The 20,608-nt window shown below is 45.1% G+C and overlaps 2 protein-coding genes across 2 annotated transcripts; one reads left to right on the forward strand and one right to left on the reverse strand.

Annotated features, from left to right (window-relative positions):
• Window positions 1-4,617: 4,617 nt before the first annotated feature.
• Window positions 4,618-8,240, forward strand: TMEM97 (transmembrane protein 97). The gene is made up of 3 exons (XM_065418482.1): window positions 4,618-4,824; window positions 6,710-6,854; window positions 7,685-8,240. The coding sequence occupies exons 1-3, from the start codon at window positions 4,618-4,620 to the stop codon at window positions 7,933-7,935; spliced, it is 603 nt and encodes a 200-aa protein (XP_065274554.1). The 3' UTR covers window positions 7,936-8,240.
• Window positions 8,241-10,508: 2,268 nt separating this feature from the next.
• IFT20 (intraflagellar transport 20) lies at window positions 10,509-14,997 on the reverse strand. Its single transcript, XM_065418358.1, has 5 exons — window positions 14,928-14,997; window positions 13,216-13,385; window positions 11,834-11,919; window positions 10,796-10,899; window positions 10,509-10,605 (listed from the first exon to the last, which is right to left on the reverse strand). Exons 2-5 carry the CDS (start codon window positions 13,340-13,342, stop codon window positions 10,524-10,526), a joined length of 399 nt encoding a protein of 132 aa, XP_065274430.1. The 5' UTR covers window positions 13,343-13,385; window positions 14,928-14,997; the 3' UTR covers window positions 10,509-10,523.
• Between the last annotated feature and the right edge of the window lie 5,611 nt (window positions 14,998-20,608).

The raw sequence follows: 20,608 nt of genomic DNA on the forward strand, positions 1-20,608 counted from the left end.
AAGTGGTGTTATCTTTTCATTTCCTGACTCATTCCGCCTCCCCCAAAAAGTTTGCTAGCTTTTCAGTTATTCTAAACTTGATTTAATGCTGTCAGAAATAGTTTAAAGTGAGAAGACTTCAAAGCATCTTGATTTGGTGGGGGCAGTTTAGTTGATATATTTACTTTTTATGAAGCATCCAGTTACTCTAATTATTTTCTGAACCTTATTGCAACGTTAGCTCATGGATGAAGCTGAGAACCACAGGTTAACCGAAGATAAATAAGAAATTGGTTTACACTTAGATGGGTGGGATTAAAGATACGCACTCAAGGATGGTTGGTCCTACTTTCTTTTTTCTTTGTTTGCAAAATCCACGTAATTCTTTCTTTCAAAGCAAAAGTTTAATGGATTTTCTAAACAACTAATGTAAGTAGCTTAGTATTCAGCAGTGCTGCATTAGAAACCAGAATGGAACGCATTTCACACATTCATGATTATGAACCTTTCAAAGAATCAAGCAAGTAACTCACATAGTTACAACTGCTAGAACTCATAAGAAATAGAATAGTCTTATAGATGGGGAAGGATGGTGTCATGGCTTGAATGCAAGACTGGGAGTCAGAACGTCTGGGTTCTGTTCCCAGCTCTGACATGGGTTACCTCAGTGACTTCAGGCAATTCATGTAACCTCTCTGCCTCAATTTCTTCATATGATGATGATGAGCCAAATTTCAACATCAAGTTGGTGGTGGTGTCACATTCCTGTTTCATGTATGGAGATCACTAAACTGGTGTCAGTTAATTTATTTGGTACTACTTTTGTTTAGCCAGCGCTACTCACTCAATTCTGCTTCTGTTTTTCCTGAGTCTGGTTATTTTAAATGCAGATGTGAAATGGATTGCTACTAGAACTGCTCTCTCCTTAAATTCATAGTATTGTAAAGGGTTTACTTCATAATGTTATGAATAGTAATGTCCACATTGTGCATCAGTACAAAGCCTGTTGGAGCTAACTGGCAGAGCTTCCTCTGTAGGGCTCCTCAATAAACACACAAGGAACGAAATTGTGTTGATACGTATATCATCTGTATATCTATATCTGCATTGGCCCAAATGTGGGACGGGCCCCCTGAGGAATGAGTATGCACACACAAGGGCAAGCGTTTTAAAATGTGTGATGACTTTAACATTTTCTGTAGCCTCAGTTTCTTGGTTCTGTACATAAATTACAATTAAATGAGAGCAGCATCAGGTGCTGTGTCTGTGGGACAAAGATAGTAATTCTAGGACTAAAATGAGGAGCATTAATATATAATTAGCTATTCTGCATAGATCTTACTCTGACTACTAATTAAAAATGGGAAGTCCTATTGAAATACCTCTTTGCACCCTCTTTCAATAAGGCTAAAATTTAGCTTATCCGTTGACCAGTTTTGAATTTTCTGGGCTGCATTTTAAGCAGTTTAAATTCCTCTTGTACAAGGGGTTAAATAATGTTGTCACTACTGATCTATAAGCTCTTGGACTTTAGCTCATGCTTCCCCTTTATTAGATTTGCACTGATAATAGGTGCAGAATTGGCAAGTGTGGAAAAATAATTTTAAAACAACTGGCTTTCAGTTACCACAACGATGCTACTTGACAAATACACCTCTACCCCGATATAACGCGACCCGATATAACACGAATTCGGATATAATGCGGTAAAGCAGCGCTCGGGGAGGTGGGGGGGGGGGCTGCGCACTCCGGCGGATCAAAGCAAGTTCGATATAATGCGGTTTCACCTATAACGCGGTAAGATTTTTTTGGCTCCCGAGGACAGCGTTGTATTGGGGTAGAGGTGTATACTGCATGGGGTGGTTTCTTGGGGGCAAGAAGGGAGAAGACAAGGGCAGGAAAAGATGCAAAAATGGACGTAAATATTGCAAGCACTATACTCACAATACACATACAACCAGCAGGTACTTTGGTTGAAGGCAAGTCTGTGGCAGAGAACAGCATTGAAGACACAAGATCAACTGCGTAGGAGTCAATTTCTTCACACAACGCACAGTCAACCTGTGGAACTTGTTGCCAGGGGATGTTGTGAAAGCCAAAACTAACTAGTTTCAAAAAAGAATTGGGTAAGTTCATGGAGGATAGGTCTATCAATGGCTATTAGCCAAGATGATGATGGATGCAACCCCATGCTCTGGGTGTCCTAAGCCTCTAATTGTCAGAAGCTGGGAGTGGATGACAGGATGGATCACTCAATAATTACTCTGTTCTGTTTATTCCCTCTGAAGCCGGGGTCCCTAACGCGGTGCCCACGGGCGCCCACCGGGGCGTATAAGTGCGCCCGCGTACTGGCCGCCGGATGAGCATCCGCCAAAATGCCACCAAGAAGCAGCGTCATTCAGAGGCGCCGCCGCCAAAATGCCGCCGAATTCTCGGCGGCATTTCGGCGGCGACGCCTATTGACGTTGCCATTTGTCGGCGGCATTTCGGCGGATGCTCGTCCGCCGCCATGGTCCTCCATGGCTCATCGTCTGGTGCCCGCCAGACGAAAAAGGTTGGGGACCACTGCTCTGAAGCACCTGGCATTGGCCACTGTTGGAAGACAGAATACTGGGCTAGATGGACCATTGGTCTGACCCAGTCTGGCCGCTCTTATGTAATGATTGCGCTTTCTTTATTTGCATCAACAACTCGGCTTAATTTGAATGTTTGAGTTTGACTGCATTTAAATCTCCACTGCCATTAACGAATTTAGTCTTCTGAGATGGAGATGGGCTGGGATCTTCCCAAACTGAGACAGCAGCTGGAAGACACAAGCAGAGGCTAAAATTGACACATAATGCTTATTGCTTGGTTTTCAGTGTCCCCGACAAGGTTTGAACCTCTTTCTCCACACACAGGAGGACACAGCCCCTTACATTAAAGAATGTCGTGTGTGGGAGACTATACAGATACTTGGTATTAAGTTACAATTAGGTTAGTATTGATTATAAATCAGACAGCACTGGAATGAAATCTTGGTCCTACTGACCTCACTGGAGCCAGTATTTCACCTATATGAGCTGATCCTTAGTTGGTGTAAATCAGTGTAGTTCCATGAAGACATACCAGCAGAAGAAGATGTGGTCCAATGTAGCAGCATTTGAACAGGGAGAAAAGGTTTAAAACTTAGACTCCCTAAAAGTTAAGGGCTTTCCAATAGAAATGTTGGCACAACTTCAGGTAGACAACACCTCCAGAGCATAAGGCCAGTGTATCCAAATCTAGTATCCCCTTTGAACTGCTAACAGGATTTGAATTTTCAATAAATATTAAAATCATATGTTCAATCCATTGTGTAGCGACTTTCCCGGTCTTATTCCCTTACACTTTATATTTCTTGTAGTACTAGACTATCTTGAGATCTTTGAAATGCACCTATTATTCAATTACCTATTTTTATAAGATAGATCTTTGCTGTCAGCTGTGCCTGGCACTGGTGTCAATCGGGTAGTATTTCTATTCTTGGAAAGCTTTGTTTACTATCTGTATTAAGGAAGGATGTGTACAGCCACTGCACCGTAATAACCTGATACATAAACTGGATCTTTAACCATAGTCAACTTCCAGTTCAGGAAGGGAATAAGACTGGCTCAGTGATTTGAAGTAAACCTTATTAATAGTTTTTAAAGAAAGCTACTTATGTTTGAGACAGGAACACAACCTGCTACTGGGAAGTGCATTGGTACTAAGGCAGAAACTCCTGCTTCATTAAGTATCGGGGGTAGCCATGTTAGTCTGTATCCACAAAAACAACGAGGAGTCCGGCGGCACCTTAAAGACTAACATTTATTTCGGCATAAGCTTTCGTGGGTAAAAAACCCACTTCTTCAGATGCATGGAGTGAAAATTACAGATGCAGGCATTGTATAATGACATATGAAGAGAAGGGAGTTACCTCACAAGTGGAGTACTCTTAGGACATTTAGACACATTTCCCCCTCTTACTCCTGGGATCTTGCCAAAACCCTTCAGCCTGCTGAAAATTCGTATCCAGGAGGAAGTTAACTAGTGGGACAACCAGAAAGCTTAAGGTTTGTTAGTGATTGGACTCAGCCCGGGGTCTGGTAAAAGTAAAGAAATGAACGTGAGCAGGAGTATATATGAGCATCTTCTCAAAACAACTTGTGATTCTTCTGCTAACCAGAAATTCTTACCTATTGGGTACTTTTGAAAAGCTCACCCCAAGCTACTTAACGGCACAGGTCCCGTTGAAAGTCAATGGCACTTATTCTCCTGAGTCCCTTAGATTCCTTTGGGAATCCATAATAGTGTGCATGTGCGCACAGAGGATTTCTGACCTTCTACCGGCTTCAAAGGCAACCTGCTAAATCCTGTGCTGCGTTGCTGGCTTAATTTGTTGAGCTGAGTACTAAAGATCGAGCCAATACTTTTTTTTTTTCCTAACCAAGCTATGAAAATGTTTTGAAGTCTTTAAAATAGAGTGTAGTGCAAATATAGTACGTTCTCCTCCTCTTCAGTTGTATGGAATCTTCCTTAAGGGAAGGCACTGCACATGGGTTGACTTCAGCAAAACGAGTAGCCCTTTAAATTGTGAGTTGTCCCAGCAGGAAACCCAGCCTACTGAGAGTGCAGCCAATGGGAGCAAGAGAAAGATGGCATGTTGCTGTCTGTTGCTTACAAGCTGATTTCCTGCTGCCTCTGCACTGCACCAGGGAAGGTATGGCTGCTGTTACAGGCTTACTGGAGTGGGTTTTTGCCCTGTACTTCCTCACTCATATTCCCATCACTTTAATCATAGACCTGCAACCGCTTGTGCATGGAGCTGGCATCTACCCTCAGAGTGTAAGTAGCTGCCAGGAGTCTCTCGGTGACATTGTGATTTGTGTGTGTTTGCAGCTCTGTGCAAAATCTGTAGGGACTGTCCGATAGAAGGGTTTGAATAGCAATGACTTTGTGCCCAGCCTTTAGCTTGAAAAACTTGATCTTGCTGCATCTTTGAGAAAAGTCTCAGCTCTCGTTCTGCAGTGTTAATAATGAGTCATTGTTCACTAGATGGCTATTAATTTACAGTCCTAAAATGAGTCCGTTTTTTACAATACCACTTAGCTTTTATGTAGGCTCTCTGAGCTCTGGTTAAGTATAAATATAGATAGTATATCTTGGGCCAAGCTCATTAGTTTGGGGTCACTAGGATAAATTTCACTTTGATTAGTTCACGAGGGCACAAATCAACTGGCTTCCAAAATGGTTCAAAGAATCAAATGAAATCTGTGCAAGCTTCCTCTGCCAATTAAAACTAAACAAGTCAGAGCAAGAAACCTCCTTGCTAAAATCTCTCCTACTTTTATCTTCCTAGCATGCTAAGCTATTGCAGAAGTCTAACCTAACCAGCCTAGAAATACCCTAATATCTGGTTGACAGTAGATTTCTTCTGCATATGGAAAGCACTAGGTGTTACTTCTTGTCTTTAAAAAGTTAATCCAGTCTGAGAGAGAGACTGGAAGAGTTCAGAGCAAGTACTGTTGTTCATTGAGTGACTTCTGTAACACTGGCCTCATGATTCAGTACATTTGTTTTCTGTGCAAAACCTCACCATGAATGTGAAAGAGGCAGAGATAACTGGTTCCCAAAATATGACCAATCAAGGTACAATAAGAGTTAATTATAAGAATTCATTCTTTTGTCACCAGGGTTTGATCAGTATGATAGAAAACTATAAATATAATCTATATCCAACAACTTTAGACCGGGACATGAGGTCATTAAGCTCAAGCGGTTTAACTTTTGATTGTTACCTGAATGAGATCAGGAGTGGCTATACAGCAGCTTACTTTTAGTGAATTTGATTTCTGCCTTCTCTTGGTCAATCAGGAGGCTTCTATTTTAGAAGCCATATTTAAATTAAAAATTAACTTGCAAATCTCAATGGACTTTCAACCAAAGGCCTCCTAACAAAACCACATTTAAATTGATTTTTCTGTCATTCAGACTCGTTTAACATTTAGCTCATTGCACTGTGAGCTGGGACAAAAACCTCTTTATAGGACTGTTTAAACCCCATGGGCCAGCTGTATAAAGGTATTTAGATGTCTAAAGATGCAGATAGGGGCCTAGGGGGAATTCAAAAAGCACCTACGTGAATTAGGCGTTGAACTCCTGTTTATGTATTATCACAGTGCCTAGGAACCCAGCGGTGGACTAGGACACTGAGCTAGGCGCTGTACAAACATATTCACTTTTGTGAATTCCACGAGGCACCTGTCTGCCTCTTGGAGTGCCTAAATACCTTTGTAAATCTGGCCCCACCTGTCCTTCCAGTGGCAGGGCCAAGAAGAGTGGAATTCAAGGATATTTCCTCTCTCCACGAAACCTGGCTTGCGCCCTACGTGGAAAAAGGGATCAGGGTGGTCTGTGGCCATTCACGTCTGAAGCAGCAGGTTCTATGTAAGGTTGTGATAACCCTGAGAACGTGGGGAACAAAACACTGCAGAATGGAATGTATGCTTACGGAGCGCTTTCACCACTTTGAGAGGCTTTCGCAGCGTAATTCCCATTAACTCTAATAGTTGCATAGCTGAAGTCTTGCGTACCAAGATGAGACTGTGTCTTTTAAAAGGTTTCTCTCGCTGTAATGATGGCTCCATCTAATGGGTCATGTAAACTGCCTTGTTGTTTCTCATTGCAGCTAATGTTAAGTGTGTTAATCTGTTGTGTTTTTTTTCTTAAGCTGGCGGAGTTGTTAAAATGGTATGCGGTGACCTTCAAAGATCCCATGATGCTGGAGCCCCCTCCATGGTTTAAGTCGTTTATATGTTGTGAAGCCGCCTTACAACTGCCTTTCTTTCCCTTTGCAGCCTATGCATTCTTAAAAGGTTGGTACAGAAGGAATGAAAGAACAATATTGTGCATGCGGTCTTCTTGCAGATATTCATTTTAGGTGGTACAGAAAGCTTGTTCTGTACACTTAAGCCATTACAAATACATCAAGTGGGGGGGGGTCCTGTTTTTTCACTAGGAATTTTGCCCCAGTAAGGAGTGTAGAATAGAGCCTATAGGAAAATAATTAAAATAAAAACAGGAAAAATTATTCTTTCGCTGATGCTTGTCAAGCCTGGCACAATACACTTCATTCCCACAACAGAGACCTTTATCTTAAACCAAAAATCCTAGGTTTCTAGGTAATAGGGCCCAGTGGGGAGAGAACAGCCCTGTTAGGACATGGGGCGTTTATTCCAGGTTCTGCCACAGACTTCTTATATGACCTTGGACGAATCACTTAACCCCTGTAAAATGGGTATAATGATACTCGGCATCTACACGATACCTGGTGGTCGACCTAAGAATATAATTCTTGAATTAAGTCTGTGTGTCTATTTTTTTTGAGGATGAAAATATTTGATCAGCTTGCTTTGAAGAGAGGTCCCAGGAATCCTATCTGCATCCTGTCTTTCTAAGCTTCCAGTTGGCACGCCTTGTGTTGCCACTCTTCCACCTAATAAAAACAGATTCGTTTTCCTGCTCCCATATACTCCTTGCAATTGAAGCTGGTGCAGTCTGGGTTAATTTTCTGCTAATACCTAACTCTCTTATAGCAGTTTAGATCTAAATATGCGTTCACCCTCTTTAATGTATTTATCCTAAGGCTATTGAATGCTGCCCTCTTATTTCAAACAAATGTTATACTTTTCTGCCTCGAATACAGGTGGCTGCAAATGGATACGGACTCCAGCAATTATCTACTCCAGTCACGTAGCTACAACTGTATTTCCTATCCTTGCACACATCCTGTTTCACGATTTCTCAGCGTCCAAGCATCAGGGTCCCGAGACGCAGCAGGAACGCCTTACTCTGTTATTCTTCTATGCGCCATATTTGCTGATTCCCATTCTGCTCCTGTTTACCATGTTGTACAGCCCCCAATACAACCAGGTGGAGAAAAGGAAAAAGAAATAATGGTGAATGGAAACAGCCTAAATATCTAGCCCCATCTGTTCTCTGAATCTACTCCGTCCAGGTCCTGGGGGATAAGTGCCCGTCTAGCGCAGTCTGCTGCCCCAATTCACACTAGTATGAGTCCCAAATGGAAGACTTGAATTGGCTGGAAGTCACTGCTCTTCTCAAAACAAGTAGCAATTCCCCCTGCTGTACCTGCTGCTGTGGCTAGAGGGACCTAACTTCTCTGGTGCTGGCAAACTGGTGTTTTTCATCAGTGTGAACAAAACAAACATGTAAAGCCTTTGATGTACAAAACTGAAAATAGAGCATTGCACTTACGTTCTGCCTCCCTTTCAGCTGCTCTCCTTCCAAAAAGACCATGGTAAATATACCTGTGTGAGAAACCATGGATCCCCCGTCTGTTTAAAAATAAGACATGCTGGAGGCTGCATAATTGCACAGTGTTATGACTTAATTAACTACAAGCAGCTGGGGAGTAGAGAGGCTGTGAGGGAGGAAGTGTTATTCTGTATCATTTTTATTAGAAGTAAAAACAGGGTCTGGTTCTGGCCCCAGATACATATGCACAATCCTTTGGCTTAGGTATTGCTGGGGGCAGAACCTGGCCTATTAAAGTTAAGAGTCTTACTGAATATTTGCTAATACAGCCAAGTCACGTAGTTGTGTAAGTCTTAAGATTTCATAACTCTGAACTTGTGGGCCAAAACTCTAGCCATTTAATTATATATTTTTGATCTTGTGCCTGGACACGCCTGCCAGGCTGCATCCAAGCCCCTGCATCCACCCCCTTATATACCATTGCCTAACCATCTGGAAGTACAGTATGATTCTTTTTTAAAGATTCTGCTTGTCCCAGCTCCATTTTTGATTATGAAGTGGAATTACGGGCTAGAGTATATTTCAAGACCTGCCTCTGAAGTGGATTTCTGAATGCTAAAATGTAACCTACTTTGATATGTCTGCTTTTTGTATAGCACCTTTCTTCCCAACGGGTCCTAAAGTCTTTTCCTAATTGTGTATGAGCAGGGATCTTTTCACCCATTTCTGACCTGCAGCATCCCTCCCAGCAGTCCTGGGTTTCATGGGGCTATCCTACTTTGACCCTAAGCCCGTCTCAGTTGAAGTGAACATTTCCCACATTCAGGACTGCCTCGGGAGAGTGAGTTTGCCCTGGGTCCCCTGTTTGAGAGGGCCCCCAAACCTAGTGGTGGTGTGACCTGGTGCATGGCATTGCAGCACAACTTAGGTTTGCCTGCCCACCCCTTCATTTCCAGCTACAGAGGGGCAGATGGGCCAAACCTGAGTGGCGCTACGTCCTCCTTCTAGCCACTTGAAATGTTGAGAGAAGCTGCAGCCGCACCTGGGATGAAATGTACAAATGCATTCCAGTTAGACCCAGAATGGCAAGCGGTCTGGTCTTCTGTTCCAAATCTCTTCTAAAAGGTTGAGCATTAACCTCTAAATTGCAGTAACATCCGTTGTTTATGATGTCAAGGACTATTCTGTCATTGAAAGTATGTTGGCATCCTTATCCGCGTGCCGTGGTCTAAATTACAAAGGCCAACAGTTTCATGTTGCCTACAGTTAGGTGTACAACTCCACATATAAGCACTTTATAAGCAGCCTGACTTCTATTTCAGGTGCTGATCACCTGCAATTTCTGTTAAACTTAATGGGATTTGTGGGTGCTCAGCTCTTCTGGAAATCAGGCCATTCATACTCAAATATCTAAATGTGGATTTTGGAACCTAACTTTAAACATTCATTGTTTAAATCCGTTTACAGTTAACATCTGCTTATGCCACAAAGACTTCAGGATGGTCTGTCTTATTAATTGGCAGCTTGGGTCACTGTTAAAAATTCCCAAGAAACTGCTGAGAGTCTGAGAGCCTCAGGCATAATCTGTCTTGAATTCTGCTGTATGTTTTCCAATTTTGGATTGTCATTTGTGGGTTCTGTTAGTCACAAACTTGTGTATTTTTTAACTGCGTGGCAATTCTCTTCTGATCAGTCCAAATAAAAACAGGCTGCTGGTGCTTCTTAATAATGTTGTGTTTTGTGTCTGTGTAGACATGAAAAGCTGTATTCGGTAAACTATTAAAGTGACAATCCAGTGAACTAGTTAAATCTAAGGAAAATAGTCTCTTAATTATATAAATAACATGAGCAGCTGATTCTGGCAGGTCAAAAAACTGAAAATAAAGCAACTTCTAAAAACAATAATTTATTTCCTGATTTCCCAAAGTATTGTAAACTTAAAGAAAAAAAAAAGGGTGGGGAGGATCCATGTAATATAACAGTAGTGTCCATTCAAAGATTAAATGAAATCAAACTACGGGGACCATACAGATTTTTTAAAAACAAGAGACAGGTTGGAACTCTTCCTATTTACACATCCCTGGAAAACCCCTCCTTTTTGCCATTTTAATGCAAGTTCACATAGTGTTAAACTGTTTGGGTTTTTTTTGCCTTTACACATACTGCTTTGTTCACTGGTACACAATAGAAAACTGCATATTTTAGAATCATCAGGATACTGGAAAGGTACAAGTTTGCCCAGTCAGCGGATGTTGGTGTTAAATCCTTTATTTCTGAAAAATGAATTGGTCAATGAATTCGTTCTGGTCAGCTTCTATTTTACACAGGGTCTCGTACTCCACTCGGTATCTGGAAGAGAGAGAGAGTGGTTACAACCTGTACTTAGAGTTTAAATACTGGAACTGAATTTCTAGTCCACAAAACCAGTGATATTAATAAAGTTAGTCACGTTTGTTCTGTTACTATCTATTCTTTCAAAATACTAAACCAAACTCCTGGAAAACTATCGTTCTTGGCTTCATGTAACAGCTTAGCTTACCTTTCCAACTGCATTTTCTTCTCAGTTATTAAAGCCTGAAGCTGCTGCTGCTGCGCTTCTCTTTGCTTCGCTATAGACTTTAGCAAGTTTCGGGCACCAATTGCCTATGGAAACAAGACTGGGTTTTAGGAATAGAGCTGTATCATTGTTTACTACTGTCATTTCTAACCAGTCAACTTTCCAAGTAGTTTTAATAATTAGACTTCAAGGAAGATAACATCTTCGGAGAGTTTCCCTTCAAATATTCACTACTCTGACTGACCCAGGTTAGTAACCTGCGCAAGACCAAAGGCAAAGCCAGGTCTAGAAATATTACTTCACCACTGGATGATTGGGGCAAGGAAGGGACAGGTAAGCTCAGAATTGACCATTAGTTCTGAACTTTTTCCAATATAAATAAATTTGTGGGAGTTTTTTTTTAAAACACACTAAATGTCCAAGCTTGTTTCTAGACTGACCTATAAAACACAGATCTTAGTGGCATGTATTTCTACATGTGCATCAACAAGAACATTCACAAAAGTAGCTAGCAAGAGGTGTATAAATAAAAGCTCTTTGTTTTCTAATCAGCCGCTTCCTTCTGCCAGATATATTTGGTGATGGCACTGCCCACTGCGACACATCAAGAGTTGACGCTTAATGTCCCACGCACTCAATTTTGGCCCTATTGAATGAACTGGTGGAAGGAAAATACTGATTAGAAAGAAGGAATCTGCTATTTACATGCAAACATAATTGATAAGCTGTAGGGCTGGGAAAAAACAAGCACCTGGAATGACATGACACTTTAATGAGCTTGCTTGTTTGTGTGCTACTGGCTAGCATTAGTCCTTTAAACCCTTGGTAACGAACAACTATGATGTTAATCCAAAGACGGGTGTTACCGCTCTACCACCTAAAAGATCCCTAAAACAATCTGTATCATACCGATTGAATAAATAGCTAGATTGCTTATACCGTACAGTAGGTAGGGCAGGGGCTGTCTGTGTATTGGACAGGACAGAGTACTTCATGGGCCAATAATTAAATGTATGGTACCTTCATCTTCTCATTTTCAGCTGCTTTTGCTAGTTGATCAACAAGTTCTATTAAGCTACCCACTATTTTCTGAAACTCTGCAATTTCTGCAAAGGAAAAAATGGTGGCGTTTAAGCTAAAAGTATTCATCAAAATGACACACACCTTTTTCTATAGCATTTGAGTGCTTTTTAACCTGGATTTCTTAATGTTTTATATTCTTAACCATTTTGAAATTGATTGTATCAGGCATACGTTTAGTTTAAGATCTTCATTGCTACTAAACTTAAGATGGAGAAGAGGAAAATATAATGAAAGACCATTAAGCACTGATGAGGTTGAGTTCTTGTATCCTAGTAGGACATCTAATCTTAGTTTGACTTCCCTATATTCTTCTTGATTCAGATCTAAATTTAAAAAGAGATGTCCATACAAGGATAGGTGCCCTAACATACCATAAAATCCCAGCAGCAAAAATAATCATTGCAAATAGAAACTCAACCAGCCACCTACCAAGAAACCCTCTTTTCCTGTATCGGAAAAATTATTATAGGTGATGGAGACAGGAATGTGTTACAATAATAGCACATTTCATTATCAAATTCTCTGCCTTCATTAGCCTATTACCAATAAGCACAGGTCAGACACTAAAATTCACAAAAAAGGTTGCTCTAAAACTGTAATAGGTTTTTTCACCCTGTTAATGAGATTGTGTTGGCTGATAGAATACTGTGCAGACACTGTTGCATTGTCGACTCACTGCCTGTACTGACTTGTCGGCTTCAGAAAACGTTTGTAAATTGTGTAAAGGTTGCGTATGGGGGAAAATATCAATATTATTAGGTGTTTCATATATAGGGTTTATTGTGGGAAGCAGCTTGGCAGGCAGAAACTCAGCTCCAGGTCTGGTTTCCTCTACAGGGAACTACTGTTAAAGGGCATTGATAGAATCATAGGTTTGGAAGGGACCTCGAGAGGTCATCTAGTCCAGGCGTCTGATGTTACGGCTGTGACTGATGTGAAAAGCCAGAAGGAACAAGTTAACCTAAGCTACAGCTTAACGCTATCAATTAACAAAAAGACTTCTAAAAACAAAAGCAGACCCTAGGCTTAGACTCCGTGAATGCATCCTTTCTTCTTTCCACTGCTCTTACTCTTTATTGGGTGCTCTTTTCAAGCAATCTGATGACAAAACTAATTGAGGCGAGGTAGGGACGGACGTATGGTTTTGTTTCAAAATTCTATCTGTGAATGGTAACTAGTTCCAGTTTTGTCATTAGAGGGACTCCTTTTAAAGATGGTAAAAGGCCACCCAGCAGCAAAAGCAGTATTTAGACCTGATGTTTAGTAAGTATTGCAGAGAGCTTGACCTAGGCAGAACCAATAAAAAGGAAAGAACTTACTGTCCACAAAAGCTCTGCATTCTTCTTTGAGTTCAATTGTTTGCTGTGCAACCTCAGGGTCCAAAATTCGTAGTTTATTCAGCTCATCAAAGTGAAGACTTGCATCTCCTAGAATGCCTTTGGCCATCTCTGTTTCGCTTCAGGATACAACGTAGAATAAGCTGGTTGCACTAAATGTATAAAGGGGGAAAAACGTGAACAGCATGCAAAGAAGAGCATTAAATTCACAGCAGCTACCCATGGAAACGATTCATGGGATTGGGGCAAGAGAGGTAAGTGAGGACAAACATCTATTATATGATTCAAGATATCCCTTAGAACTACCCAAACAAGTGCAGCAGGTACTAGTCCCGGCCCGGCCCCGCCTTGGACTGGCTGAACCACAACTTATTATTTGTAACACTTAACAAGGGTCTTTTTTTTTTTTTAAGTTACTTTCAGTCCTAAGATTCTCAGCCACTTTCAACTGATACTCAGAAACCCCAGCGTGAGACCGAACCTTAAAAACACAAAATTGTATAGGTCCATCCCAATGCCCAGGAAGAATGACAGTAAGATACTCTTCACTTGAGCCCTAGGAGCTGGTTGTTTACACGGGAACATGGGGAAACTGGACCATGATGTAATGAGAAACATCTGCCTCAGCCCTGGCTCTATAAATTATGCATGCCCAAAGCTGCTGCTCTCCCCAGAGTGGGAGTTTGAGCCAGGCCCACAATCAGCACTTCATCTGTCCTTGTGCCACCTTGTGAAAAGAAGCTGATAGACCAAGGACTGACAGTCTCTAGGATATGTGTGAGATGAATTGATCCCTACATGGCAGAGGTGGTGATGCTGAGCAGAACCTGGTACCTTTAGGAGTAGAGGAGATGTCACAAGTTTACAGAGCAAGACCAAGAAATGTTCCTGAGTGCAAAGCTGTAACTGAGAGCCTGCAAGGGGAGTGTGCCCCAAGGCAGAACTTCACCTCACTTTCTAACTGCCTCCACCTGTCAACTCACCTCTAGGCTTCCTTCTCAGGGGGCAGATCTCCTGCCCCAACATTAGACTTTCCATGGAGGGCTGGGAATCTTGAAGAAAACATCAGAGGCAGCTCTCTGCCCTTCCCTCCACCAATGATTTTCTGCAATTCTCCCACCCTTGTTGGGAGCTCCAGCCGCGGTAGCAATAATGATCAGGCTCGTGTCAATCCTGTGATGGTGTGTTCACCGCATTGCATAGGGTTGAGATGGCTGGGTGGGGGCTGACCGTCCCAGCCCAAGTTTAAGAGCAGCAGTGGGAGAATTGCAGAAAAGCCTTGGGGTAGATGCAGCCTAGGTGGGCCGCCTCCCACCCTGCTCCCCCAACCCCAGCTCCTCAGTGAGCAGAACCAGGGGTCAGGGGGGAAGTGGCCTGGCAAGTAGAGCAGGGCATCAGGACTCCTGGCTTCTATCCCCGGCTCCGCCAATGACTGGCTGCTTGACAGCTGCCACGTCCCTGGAGCTGTGCCTCAGTTTCCCCTCTGTATCTGGGGAGGAAGCTGCTTCCCCACCGACCCGGGGCTGGCTGGGGAGGCCGGGTCAGTGCTGGGGGGGGGGGCAAGACCAGCCTGCCCCCCAACCTAGCTCTGTGTGTTTATGGGGGGGGGGAGGCTGTGGAGCGTCCTAACCCGGTGGAAGTAGAACCCAGGCGTCCGGGAACCAACCCCCCTGTGCCCCGGAGCTGGTATTTACCTGCCAGATTCCTGCGCTCGCGCCGCGCGCCCCCCTCCCGCCACTGCGGGCTCTGGCTGCCACGGCGACGGCCCGGGTATCACCCCCCCGCCCCCATGGAACGTACCATTCGCGGGGGGGGGGGGGCTCGGTGCATTCTGGGAGCTGTAGTCCCAACAGGGGGACAGCACATGGCACGGGGGGGGGGGCCGCGCTGCAGCCGGGAGGTTTGTGGTGCCCAGCCCGGGGGCTCATCCTGCACCAGGCACTGCCCGTCTCGCCCCTGCCCCACCCAGCCCAGCCGCCCGCCGGCCAGCGCTCCGGAGCGAGCCCCGTGCGTCGGGACGTTGTTCCGGGAGCGGTTACACCCCCCGCCCAAAGGGACGGCTCCAGGCAGCCCAGGGATGGGCAAGGAAGAAATGGGAGGCGCCCCTCGGCATGCTGGGAGCTGGGGTCAGTACAGGGGGCTGCCGCTGCTGCTGTATCCTGGGCTGTTAGCAGCCCCCCGAGCCCCTCACCCGGACACGTCCCATCTTCAACGCACTTTGCAACCATTGGCCAAGCCTGGGGAGCGGTGTCCGGGTGGGGCGGGACCACAGGCGCCACCGGACTGGGGGGGGCGTTGCATGCTGGGGTCTGTAAATCATTAAGACATAGTGGCCCAGTTGCATGCTGGGGGCTGTGGTCCTTAGGGGATGGTGGCCCGTTGCATGCTGGGGGCTGTAGTCTTTAAGGGCAGGCGGTCCCGGTGCATGCTGGCGCCCGTAGTCCCAGCTGCAGGGAGCGGTCCCGGGCCGCGGGGACGGGAGGAGCTCGGCCCAGCCCAGGCCGGGGAAGCTGCGGTTGGAGGCTGTCCCCTGAGCAGGGCTGAGATTTGGGCCTGGGGCCTCCTGGAGCGGGGTCTGTGAGGCAGCGTCGCTGGCAGCCCCCGGAGCGCGACGGTCCCACGGCCGGGTAAGTATCCCCCGGGGGGAACCGGGTAAATATCCTGGGGCTGGAGGGGGGGAGCGAGGAGCCGGGTAAATGCCCTGGGGCTGGGGGGGGGGAGCGAGGAGCCGGGTAAATGCCCTGGGGCGGGGGGGGGGGGGGGGAAGCGAGGAGCCGGGTAAATGCCCTGGGGCTGGGGGGGGGGGGGAGGGAGCGAGGAGCCGGGTAAATGCCCTGGGGCTGGGGGGGGGGGGAGGGAGCGAGGAGCCGGGTAAATGCCCTGGGGCTGGGGGGGGGGGGGGGGGGAGGGAGCGAGGAGCCGGGTAAATGCCCTGGGGCTGGGGGGGGGGGGAGCGAGGAGCCGGGTAAATGCCCTGGGGCTGGGGGGGGGGGAGCGAGGAGCCGGGTAAATGCCCTGGGGCGGGGGGGGGGGGGGGAGCGAGGAGCCGGGTAAATGCCCTGGGGCTGGGGGGGGGGGGGGGGAGCGAGGAGCCGGGTAAATGCCCTGGGGCTGGGGGGGGGGGGGGGAGCGAGGAGCCGGGTAAATGCCCTGGGGCTGGGGGGGGGGGGAGAGCGAGGAGCCGGGTAAATGCCCTGGGGCTGGGGGGGGAGAGCGAGGAGCCGGGTAAATGCCCTGGGGCTGGGGGGGGAGAGCGAGGAGCCGGGTAAATGCCCTGGGGCTGAGGGGGCGAGGAGGCGAGGAGCTGGGTAAATGCCCTGGGGCTGGGGGGGGGGCCGAGGAGCCGGGTAAATGCCCTGGGGCTGGGGGGGGAGGAGCGAGGAGCCGGGTAAATGCCCTGGGGCTGGGGGGGGGCGAGGAGCCGGGTAAATACCCTGGGGCTGGGGGAGGGGGGGCATGCACTAACCCCTATCCCCTATGTATGTACCCTCAAGGAATATATGTAACTAACTGAAGCATCCGTCCGCATGATGGTTTTGTAGCCGATATTGCCAGCCCCAAGCACGCCGATATAATTAGTCTGGCCAAAAGGATTAATGAGATTGGCCAAAAATTAATGGGACTTAATATTAAATGTTGGGTTCTTTTTATTTGCTTTCCTATGTTGGAGCCTTTCAGGTTCCCGTTTCCAGCCTTCCCGTTGTAATGGGGGGGGGGAAGGGAGGGGGGGGAAGGGGAGTTGGATGGGCCGAGATTCTTGTGTTGTTTCATTCCCGGAGCCAGGGCTTTAATAAGTACAACGCCGATCTTTTATCCAGCACTTTTCATCAGTAGCACTTTTGGTCTCCAAGTGCTTCACAAAGTGTGTTAAGGAACACGTTTCAGAGTAGCAGCCGTGTTAGTCTGTATCCGCAAAAAGAACAGGAGTACTTGTGGCACCTTAGAGACTAACAAATTTATTAGAGCATAAGCTTTCGCGGGCTACAGCCCACTTCTTCGGATGCATATATGTTCCACTCTATATGCATCCGAAGAAGTGGGCTGTAGCCCACGAAAGCTTATGCTCTAATAAATTTGTTAGTCTCTAAGGTGCCACAAGTACTCCTGTTCTTTTTAAGGAACACGCTAAGTACGGTGAGACTTACGGTAACTTCATGAGAGTTGGCAACTGTTCTCCCCGCTTCCCCTCATTGTTTGTCGTTGTTGTTCATTAGCTGTATTGCAGTAGTGGCTAGGGGTCCCACTCCTGGACCATGGCCCCGTGGTGCTAAGCTGTAAACACCTGGAACAAAAAAGATGGTCCCTTCCCCAAAGAGTTTTACAGTGTTTTCAGGGGATGTGTCCTACCCAACAGTTAGCTCGTTGGGTCTGGGCCATGGTTCTCTCCACCTGTGAAGTGGGGCTAAGAATTTTTCGCGTTCCCTACCCCCAAGGGGTATAGTGAGGGTGACCTAATGTTTGTAAATGTAAAAGCACAGAGGCACCCATAAGCAGAAATATTTTATTCCTCTATAAAGCAGGCCCCCTGCAGTGGGTACTTCTCATGGGGGTTCTGAGGATGCCCTGAAGATGGAAAGTGCTCTCTCTCTTTTTTTATTTAGAGCAGGGAATTCTTAGATTCCTTTTTCACTCTCCCCCACACCTCTTACCTTGCAAATAAATTCCTGATTGTTCAGTCATGATTTTCTCTGCAATCTGTAGCCGAACCTGGGGAAAGGTCTCTCTTTTGCCACCCTACGAATATGCAATAAAGTAGTTCCTGAAACATACTGTTAAATATTGTCAGCAGTACCCAGCAGAACTCTCTCCAACAATGTACTGATTTCATTCTCTGGTCAAACTATTACCGGTAGTACTACCTAGCGCTTATACAGTGCATTTCATCCAGAGATCTCAACATGCTTTACAAAGGAGGTCAGCAGCATTATCCACACTTTACAGATGGGGAAACTGAGGCATGGAGGTGAAAATGACTTGCATAAGGTCAGCCAGTAGGTCTATGGTAGAGCCAGGAATTGAAGGCCAGTCTCCTGAGTTCCAGTCCAGTGCTCTATTGACTGGGCCGCGCTGCCTGCCAATAAGTATTCTTTCCTACAAATAAATTCTTAATACGAATAGGAGATCTGGTTTCAGTTCCTGGCTCTGCCACTGACTTTGGACAAGTTACTTCTCTTTCCTGTGGGTAGTTTTCCCGCTGTGTAAAATGGAGATAACGATACTGATCTCCATCATTGCTTGAAAGCTTGTCTCTTTCACCAGCAGAAATTGGTCCAATTAAAGATATTATCTCCCCCTCTTTTGTAAAGCGCTTTGAGATCTGATGAAAGGCGCTATGTAAGAGCGTAGTGGTGGTTTTTGTTGTCTATTTAGATTGTAAACTCTTTGGTGAAGGTGCTGTCTCTTGTTACGTGTTTGTACAGGGCCTATCACAATGAAGCCCTGATGTCTGCTAGAGCCTCTCTAGGTGCTATTGTAATACAAGTGAAAACTAATACACCGGTTTGTCTCTATCTTCCAGCTCCGTACTGGGCTGGACCAAGAGACGGGGAGTGTCCTTTATAATGCTTAGTTTGCAAATGATGCTGTTTGAATGCTTCTCTTGAGCAGTTTATGATGTGGACTGGGATTTCTTAACTGGGACAATTTCCTGATGTGAGCTATGAAATGTTGTATTATTGTGTGTACAATCTTGCCTCTCTCCTCCCTCACAAGGCAGGAAAGAAGGACAGAATAACAAACTTTTCCTCTTACAGTAAAGACAGTAATTGAGGGTTTCCTTGCTAAGTATGGGTGAAGTCTCCTAGCCTACGTCTCTATTAACATGTTAAATCAATGGTATTTGCTCTTATGTGGCTTGACTGGTTGGCAAAAAGGATTTCCCCATTTTACTCTACTCTCTGCTTCGTTGGGAAAAATAATAGCACTAACTGAGACCCTGATTCTGCAATGAGATGCAGTCAGGAAGACCCAGGTAGGGTTCATGAGACTCTGGGTGTGGAGATCTGCCACTCATTGCAGGATCAGACACTTGAATTCTGGCCTTTTCAAAACCTTTATCATCACTCTGTCTGAAGGTCTTTAAAGGTGTTTTTATTTAAAGGGACACTCCCTTCATTAACTGGGCTTGAAAATTAAATTTTGTAAAAACAAACTTTATGTAAAAACCTAGGAGTACTTTAATTGTTTTAAAAAAAATCCAAATGAAGCCAGTTGATTTTAAATCAGTAGATTTCCCTTCAGCGACTTAAACCTACAAGTGAGAATGCCGGTAAACAAAAATAAACCTGACTTAACTGATTTTTTCCCCCCAAGATAAGAAATACAAAACACTGAAATAATGGAGGATGGATTATATAGCAGCGAAAGCACAGGTCAGGGTATCTGAAATAAGATAGGAGACCTGGGCTTTATTCCCATCCCATTCCTATGACAGACTTCTTAAGTGACCTTGATAAAAGGTCCTAGAGAAATGAAGGGTATTATTTTGTTCAGTGGTCTTGCCGTGTGACAGTACTCGCACAACCAGGTCTTGGTGATCACAGCCTAGAGTGATTAATCGCCTGTAGATCAACAATTGAGATGTGTGATTGCCTGTGATTCATAGTGATCTCTGGGATGCTTGGTTAACGTGATCAGCTAGGAAGCAACTTTGTTGTGTTCAGAGGGAGAAAAGAACTTCTGCTTTGTTTTCTAGGACTGTTCAGCTCAAGGTTAAGAATGTTGACAGCGGATAGGAGTGCCAGTTAGAGCCAGTTATAACCTGACTGACCTGCTTTGGCCTAAAAAATGCTTTGTGGAATTTGCTGTGTCCTTGCAAGCTACAGAGTTTGCTTCCTACTCCCTGTGGATTAATAGAGCCCGCCTGTAGTGATTACTCAGATACAGCAATCAAAATGGGAAATGACGCTATCAGAGCATTCTTCTATGCCTGTAAAGTCAGGAGTTCTTCAAGTCTCTTACCATTAAGATGCCGTCTGTAGCTATCAAGAGGTTTTTCTATACCAGATTGATGCTTAGCTCTTTCATGCTGTCTGTATGGTGGTAAAGAACGGCTCTATTGGATAGCAGGTTATTTGTACAAGGCCACTGATGCTACAGAGAAGGGAGATGACAAGGAGGAGCTTGCAATCCAGAATGGACAGATAAGTAGACTATGGCATAGTGGGAGGGAAGGAAAAAAGATTTCAGCACTGGGAGCAAAGTGAAATTGCTCCTGGGTTCAGCTGAACGCAGTGCAGTCCCCATGAAATCTAGATTCACATTTTTCCAGTTAGAGGATTTTGGATCTGACATGTTAGAATTGGCCCATCTTTGCTTTTATTCTTTTGGTTCTATTTCTTGTTTACCTTGTGTTGGGATGAGAGAGGAGAGAGAG

This window comes from Emys orbicularis, chromosome 17, assembly GCF_028017835.1.
Source record: "Emys orbicularis isolate rEmyOrb1 chromosome 17, rEmyOrb1.hap1, whole genome shotgun sequence".
NCBI classification, from domain to species: Eukaryota; Metazoa; Chordata; order Testudines; family Emydidae; genus Emys; species Emys orbicularis.